The sequence below is a fragment of the Trachymyrmex septentrionalis genome, unplaced genomic scaffold (assembly GCF_001594115.1).
Source record: "Trachymyrmex septentrionalis isolate Tsep2-gDNA-1 unplaced genomic scaffold, Tsep1.0 scaffold36, whole genome shotgun sequence".
Lineage (NCBI taxonomy): Eukaryota > Metazoa > Arthropoda > Insecta > Hymenoptera > Formicidae > Trachymyrmex > Trachymyrmex septentrionalis.
Window position 1 is genome coordinate 895,886 of NW_017305525.1, and position 8,948 is coordinate 904,833.

General features: G+C 37.3%; 1 protein-coding gene across 1 annotated transcript in view; it reads left to right on the forward strand.

Annotated features, from left to right (window-relative positions):
- The window catches only part of LOC108750356 (G1/S-specific cyclin-D2), a 49,982-nt gene that overhangs the window by 40,176 nt on the left and 858 nt on the right, over positions 1-8,948 (forward strand). The window contains exons 3-4 of the mRNA XM_018489758.1: positions 1,927-2,089; positions 7,534-7,679. Coding sequence (XP_018345260.1) covers positions 1,927-2,089; positions 7,534-7,679 — 309 coding nt within the window. The remainder of the gene's footprint in view (positions 1-1,926; positions 2,090-7,533; positions 7,680-8,948) is intronic.

Genomic DNA, 8,948 nt, shown 5'->3' on the forward strand with positions numbered 1-8,948 from the left:
ATTACGGCAACGACGGACTGATCACCTTACTTCTGTTTCCCTCGCGCTCAGAACGTGATTCTAACACAAATATGCATTCTGTATAATTGATTTTACATTTACAATCGCGTCTTGACATTTGTATGTCTCCTATGTGTAGTTACATAATTAATGAAATAACTAGCTGCCTTTTGTCGTGTACAAGACGGTCAGCTAGTTTATGGCTATGATAATTTTTGCAAAGCTTTATTCGATATATATATATATAGTGAACCTATAATAATAATAATCAATTTATAAATTAGGATGTAATTCTACCTGTTCTTATGTGTGAAATATATATACAAAAAAGTTTGAAGAAGCACGTATACATGTAGAAGATACATATCAAAATACGCGTGTGCGCAGAAACACGGCAATATGAAATTATATTTAGGATTCTATGTTTCAAACTTCTATGAGAATTATAGATCATTCAGGGCTTGCACGAAAACCATATGAATTATTCATTGTAACGCGATCAACATTATTAATACATGCCTTTTAAAATTATGTGAACATTTAATAGTTTCCGCTTCCAGTTGAAGCTCATAGTTCCAGGTTATAAAATTAATTCTGTTTATAATATGTAGGCTATATATTACGTAGGATAATATAACAAGAAGAGAACAAGGAGATTTTTTAATTAAACGAAACTGCGTCAGCATACATGTTTACATTCTCCAATTATTTTGCAAGATAATTTTAACGTCGGAAAATGTTATTACATCAATTTTTTTTTTGTTATTTCATAATTTAATAAAAGTATAGATGAATTCAATAGATATATTATACGCATCTATAATCCCTGCGAGCGAAAGTTGCCGTAGCATAAATTAAAATGCATAATGTATACGCATCCTTAATTACTTGTTAGTGCATATATTACGAATATAATATCTATTATAGTAATGTATATTCTTTATTCTTATCGCTTAAGATTCTTCGCAATATGCTCTCTCGTGCTTGAAACGGAGTCACGTTGCTCGGTTCCGTCACAGCTGAGTGATGGGAGGCGAGCCGGATTCAATGGACTTTTGATCAAGACGAAGGACACGTAGTACTCGTCGTGCGTTACTCCCGCCGTGTAATTTCACGGTCGAAAGAGAACGGGGGTACTACGACGTACTCGAAAGAGCGGACGTAGTAGCCTCGCTAGAGAAAGGATAGACTCTTTGTCTCTCTCTCTCTCTCTCTCTCTCTCTTTTCTTTCTTCCTTCTTTCTTATATTCTACACTCGAGACAGAGATCAAGCCTGAATTTTGACGATGTCGTCACCGTCGTCGTCGCACCTGTATAATTATCGACGATTAAAGATGGTTTAATGCTCTCGCGTTTAAAGGGACTTATTTAAATCAGGCCACGCATTTCTTACTACGATGAAACTGCTCCACTTCTTTTCGTAAAAAAAAAAAAGGAAGATCTAACGGTTCTCCGATGAATCTCTTGCGATTATTCGTAGGTATATACCGACAACCACGTTACTATAATAATACACGCGTCACGTCTGATATTGTAATACGGTACACGTTGTGGGAAACTATGGGAAATAAATAACGCGAACACAATTACTTTCACATAAATATATTCGTAAATGTTTATTTATTACACTAATGTATTCGTTACCGTAATGTTAACGTAAATAAACACATTTATGTGTCTATTAGATTAAACTTCTTCTTGTAATATGATTGAAACTGCATTGATAATTTACGTGAGATAATTTTAGTACCGAGATAGTTGCAATTACTAAATTTTTGTAATAACGAGGAAAATAATGAGCTGATCAGAATTTCGTAACACCTACAGATTGTTGCTCGTGTTGCCATCTCCTTTTATCGCACCTTTCGTGAATAATGTTAATTGCGAGATGTTAATCGAACGACATCTGTCTCGTTTTCATTGCAGAGGTGGGAGCAGCTGGTCGTTTCGAAGCTGAAGTGGGAACTATCCGCGGTGACGCCTGGGGACTTCCTAATGCACATCCTCAGCAGATTGTCGATGCCGCACACCTGTGACACTGTGATGGTCCGGAGGCACGCGCAGACCTTCATCGCTCTCAGCGCCAGAGGTGAGAACAAGAGATTAATGTATACTATCGAGAGAATTGAGGGAATTTAATAGCAGATCGACAACAGGGAATTGTAACAATTCTTATCAGCGTCGCTGTTGTATTAACGAAGGAGCATCTCCCAGTTTCTTTCTTCATTCTTTCTACTCGAGCTCGTAGAGTAATTCTCAGTTTTCTTAATATCGGAACGGTCATCGCAAATATCTTTAATATCCGTTTCTACCATAATGTAAATAGATTAACCTTAATCTCGGTCTATTTACTTCTTTACCTTTATCAATTCTTTATCTCTGTAAATTCTTCAAACTGGAAAAAGATAAAAAGTAAGTTTTAAACAGAGATGAAATTAATCATAGGTAGAGAACACATAAGTGGGAACACGGGGCAAGTGTCCTCTCTAACAATAAGTGCCCTTCGCTGCGCATGTTGTGTCGCACGTTATCGTATATGGTAACGCGGGGCGTTAACAACCGGCTACGTGCGTCGTTAACATACCTACGCATTAATGAACTTTACGCCCCAAACGTGCGTCGTAGAGCGTAGACCGATAGCGGAAGCCGTCACGTAACAGCCACGAATAGCTTTCTTTTTACCTTTCCTCTTTCTTGCTCTCTTTCTTTGTCTTTGTTAAATAGGTCACGCATATACATACAGACGAAGTCGCCAATAAGGCGCGCAGTGGAAATGAGGAGGATAATCCGTTATTATGGTTATTTGTGCACTTCCGTTCTGTTCACGCCCATTAGTTCCGAAGGAGGAGAGGAAGGGCCTGCGCGCGTCCTATAAAAATAAGTAGTATAAGTTTTTCCGTACGACGACACGCGTTATCAGTTTTACTATTGTTGTTCGGCCATCGTTGCGTCGTAGAACCTGGTTCTGCAGTATTTGTGCTGAGAAAATAGATGTATACTTAAATAGTAGTATATATTTGTGATTCTGATAGCCAATAAATATTATTTATATATAAATACATTATTTAAAAAATTTTATAATATGTATTAAAAAATAATATATACTGTACTATATTTTTTACTATATTATATTATAATATATATTATAATTACTATGTTATAATAACCGATAAATACGGGCAACGGTAGTAATAAAACATTATAAAGATTATCATCTCGTCACATGAAGAAATTATTCCCTTTTTCGTTCCTTTTTCATTTCGAAGTTTCTTTAAAGTAAAAAAAATTTAAAAAGGTCCACGCAAAACGGAATGTGATGAATGCGGAAAATGCTACTTTTCTGGAAAAATTTCGATATTCTGCGCCCTGTCAGGTACGAGGGATACTTGAAATGTTTTAAACGTGCGTTTAAATGGGCGTTTAAATGCCCAGTCACGTTAGGCGTGAGACTACGGTTTCTCTGGAATCTGGCGTTGGAATTTTACTGCATTTTCGTTGTCTTCTGCATTTCTAACATCTCTGTCGTGCATCACGGCGCCTTGCAATCTTTTAAATAGACCGCGTTCGGATTAACTAAATTAAATTCATTTAAAAAGAAAACTTGCATAAATTGAAACGACTTGAAGATTTGTATAAAAGAATAAAATAATTCTCCTCGCATTTGCGAATTGCAATTTTTAATTCGACAATCTATAATATCTTTTTATTGGAAAACAAGCTTGAAATGAATCGAGGAATTTGTGTAAAGCTTTATAATTCTAATTATTTTTTAAAGCACATGAAATATAAACGGAAAATTGAATTGCAGCCTTTTTAGTCCTCAAAACATTATTTCTCAAAACGGATGGATTCTTCATGATTCATGTCTATTGTCCTTGATTCGCAACGAGAGAGAAAATCCATCGGGAAGTACGGGACGAGATAGACAGGCTGATAGCGTGAGACTATAAGAAAGATCGAGGATCGGATGCGTTTAAATGGCTGGATGAGTCTGTATGCAGACTGCAGACACATCGGCATAACCCGCGTGTCTTTCCATTCTCTTCGTTCTTCCTCCTCCGACACGCCGGTCGTTCTTTGCGCTCTCCTTCCTCTCTCTCTCTCTCTTTCTCGATTCTTCATCCCGCAAGTCCACATCGGTCGATCGCGGTCGGCCGGTTGTTATTACAACCGCAATGGCAAAAAAGCGGTGGCGTGCGGAGAGGACCTTCGTCCTTCGTCGTTGCTCCTGGTGCTCGTTTTGGATCGCAGACTCCAACGGGTTCGAGACAGAAAACGAGAAAGAGAGAGAGAGAGAGAGAGAAAAAGTAATAGAGGAGGATGAGGTCGCGAATTGTTTCTCACGGACCAAACTAGGCAGAGCCGCTCTCGACACTCCGCGTTTCTTTTTCGAAAGAAAGCGAGACGATAAGCCGTCTTGAATTTTCCGCGAAATCGACAGTCAAGAGAATAAATAATCGACGAAAAATATACGAATCCTCAATAACAATTGCGTACTGGATAGCAGTACAGAGTTGCGCAGTGAAATAGATTATAAAACATTAGAAGCTTGTGTGCAAACAGAAACAGGAAAAATGTCTAAAACATTCTAAATATTTATTGCTTGTTTGTATTACTATTTATTTAGTGCTTTGTTTCATATATTATAGATTGCGCTTTTGAATTAACTTTTCAGAGCTGACGGTGAGTTTATTGAATTCATTCCATTATAAATCTCTTTGTTAAAAATGTCGAACAATTCAATTTCCTCTAAATCACATTTGGAAGTTTGGATTATTCTTATCAAGGCATATTTAATATTCATTCTTCTGTATGAATTATCAGAGATTCCTTAAAATTACGGATCAATTTTAAGCAAAATTAAGGCTTATGACATGTTCTCGTAAGAGAAACTACTTATAAGAACTTACAAGTGTTTATAACTTTATGTAACATATTTACAGACAGTTTCTTGCTAGCTGTAAGATTTACGAAAAATCGTAGATATTTATGAATAATCGTACATACGCATAGAATTACGATATCAATCACAAGTTCTTACAAGTTATACGAGAATAAGTTATACAAGCTTTACGATTCTGTTAAAAATTAACCCATTAATGTGCCTTTTAATCAATATAAATTAAATGATGAATCTCACCAGAGTCAGTAATTGTGTCACAAATTTTGGTATTAATTCCGGAGGATTAGACATCTCTACATTATGCCTACATTTATATAACTGTTCCAATGATAATTATGCGATATTTATATCTTAATCTTATAAGGAAAGAAATTAATTTACAAAGCGAATGTTTCAAACGAGGAGAAAGGAGATTCGTACGGAGAGAGAGAGAGAGAGGATTACCCATCAAAGGGCTCGATGCGGCGACATGTAGCCGTGAATTATTATTTGTTTACACGGTGGCGACGAATACGGTCGCATCATCAAGAGCGACGGGAAGTGACGATACGGCGCGAGGTGTAATAACTTTGATTATGTAAGCTAAACACTCTCGCGAGGATTAAGTTTCGGTATGCACAAGTATACTGTAGTACTGGTGCAACGCGATAATTTCGTCTGATGTTCACATTCCATAGCTATCTCCGCGCCCTGCGTCTCCTCTCGTATACATTCTCCGCGTGTTCTTTATTAAACTGGTTTTACGTATCTGCACGTTGTGCACGCTCTTAATTTCACCAGTTTAATAACCGCGACATTCTCACCACGGACGATTTCATTTGCCGATTAGCTACGATCGTCTCAAGGCGTAACACGAACGGCGTTGACACATCTCGGGCGCGTTTGTATTTCTATTAAGGTAACGTGTGTAGCTTTCTGACAAATCTCACCTAATACATATTATTTTATATATATGTTTATGTTTATGCTTAAATGTGTATAAATTTAATTTCGAACGCTCGAACGCTTTCAGCAACTTTTATAATTAACTGAGTATAGTCATTCTTTAGAAATTGCTAGAATGATATTCAAGCTTAGAATAAAGTGATGAAATTATTAACCAATTTTGAAACAATTTCGTTACAAAATAGACGACGAAAGTCTAGTCAATCTCTGATAAAACAGAGGGCAATGCGCTTTACATAGTAATTGTAAATATGATTATACGCGTGTAGTGTTCAAATAACTCAATAGATCTGTTTTTTTTACTCCTGCATTAGATTACATTAGAACTTCCTTTCTCGCCTTAATCCGATATTTAACATGTATCTATTTTATTTTAATCTCTAAAAGTATGTACTACATATTTCAGCTACAGAAAACAAACCTTATGCATGTAACAGTTTATTGTTACTTAAAACTTTACTTTTCCAATTATTTTCATTGAAATTTACGAGTACTATATAAAACAAATATTATATAAAAATGGTATTGCTGTAACACTATTTTATCTTAGCAGCTCATATGGACATAAATAAAAATATATGAATAAACTTCAGAATGATAATTTTTATTTGCGTCTTTTTAAAATCCTGAATCCGAACTTTAATATCGTACCTTAATTTTATAGCTTAAATTTTAGTATTAATCAATATTATATTTTAAATCCATTTAAATACGTAAATCTTTCTTTTTCTCGGAATACACATGCTCTAAGAAACACAATGTGATTTGCAACTTGGAATTATATCAGGATTATTAAAAATGTATCGATAATAGCTTTGCAACATTGCTGTGAAAATCGTAGAATACCGTTAAAACGGCGGTCAAGAAGATCCCCGTTGGTGCAGATGTTAACGATATCCCGTACGGATCCGTCGAGGATCGTTCGTGCTCACGTTGAAACGTTAGAACTTTCTTCCTGAGAGACGAAAGTAACGTCTTATTGGACAAAGGGGCCATCACGTTCCGCCTGTTCTCGCCTATCATAAATCTGTCACATAATTTCGAGGGCTATCCAAGGAATCTCTACGAAAGTGGTTTTCTTCTCTTCATTGTTTGCTAACCATAACTGGAGTAAATAACGAAGAATGTACTTAAGCGAGATAAATGCTCGTGAGGAAAAGATTATCCTTAAAAAAGATGCATCAAAAGTCGATTTTAGGCAGAAAACCATTATTAATATCGTATATCAAACTTTAATAAGGTAACTACGCCCAGTGTGGTCTATTTGATGTTTATAGATAAATATATGTTGAAAGTGTTTTCATATTTTCAATTAATGTTCACAATGTTTGTTATTGTGAATCTGACCATCCGTTTTCGATGTTAAGCTCAGCAAAAGTTACTACTTAGGTAGACCATATTGGATAAAGTTATCTTATTACTTGTTCAAATATCAATACAAAAAAAAAACTTCGCTTTCTTTCGGATGCACTCACTTCTTTCTTGAGATTTCACTCTATAATTATGCTACATATCGCTGCCATGTGCAACTTTGCGTGTTCTATCTATTATGAATGAAGTGATATCACGTGAATTCTGAATGTACGTGAAACAAATTTATAGGAAATATAAATCTTACGACAATATAAATCTTTCACGCGAGCATGTTTTTTTTTTTTTTTTTAATGAGTAATTTTGCTTTGCAGAGTACAAGTTCTCCATGTACACGCCGAGCATGATTGCAGCCGCAAGTGTAGCGGCGGCGTTACACGGTTTGGATTGGACCGGGAAGAGTGGCTACGGACTAGCCGGTCTCCTGGACGAGCTCACCCGCATCACAGCCATCGAACAGGTGAGTAACGTGCGTATCAGAAGTATGTATGTGTGTGTGGGTGTGTGTGTGTGTGTGTGTGTTGCAGAATAAAGCGAAGAAGATCACGAATTATGCTCCTTTCCCATACAGCACAGAATTTGCAGTAATATTGCTGCAACATGCAATGTTGCAGCAGTGTTGCTGCAACTTTTGTGCTGTAGAGGTTTGTACGGTAAGCGTAGTCATAAGCGTGGTTGTAGCTGTAAAACTTGATCGATCACATTCGAATATTCTCCTCATTTGATTGGTGAACTCTCACAACTACAACAACCGTTTACGGGCCGCGCTTCGCAATTGTAGAATAGGCTTTACGGGCTTTAAAACGAGAGCGCAACGATGAAAGATTTTCAAGTTTTACAATAGGAGATGGAGGAGAGGAGGTCGCGATGCGCGCCGCCCGATGTCTGGGCGTTCGGACTCGTCGAAGAGACAGAAAATCGGCAAGAAACGCCTGGATACTTGCCCTTCGCAAGTCTCGACTGGTGGTTGAGACAGACCTCGCGGGGCGCAAAAAGCGCGGCGGGAAGTGCGCGGGAAGGGGTACAGCAGGTGTCGGGCACATGTTTGCGGGGAAGGAAAAAAAATGGGGACCCGGAGTGTCTGCGCCGAGCACACTGCGGGCCCCGTATGCTCGTCCGTCGAAGACGATGGGCGACGAGGTCGCCGTTCAGTCTCTTTTCCTTTTCCCCCCTTTCCTTTTCTCCTTCCTTTCCTTTCTTTCTCCCTTTTTTTCTTTCTCTATATACGCTTAACGCAAACAAACCGCGCGAATGAATGGAGCTCTGCATGGGGTCCGTGACCCGTAAGCGCAATATTTTCAACGATCAGTTCTCATCTGCCGGTTTGGATCCCAAGAGAGCCAGGAAGATGTCGTCCTCGACGGCATCCGGTCTTCTTGGACTTTCATTCATGACCTCAAAGCTATACAGACTGCTTTTGGACCTTTAAGATCCAAATAAGCCCGATCGGATTAACGCGTAACATTTTAACCTGTTCCGTCGTATGAGTTAAAAGTTAGAATTTGATCGACAATACGAGATTCGTGTTGGACGCGCGAGAATGAACGAGGGATTAAACAAAAAAATACGAATTAGACGCAGTAAAAAAATGTTGTTAATTTTATTATTCAAAAATAATTGTACTGAATAGAACAGCTTTTGAGAAGCATAGATGATAAAATGATTCTATAAAATGGTTTATTCGTTTACGTTTTTTTTTTTTTTTTTTTTTTTTTTTTTTAAAAAAAAA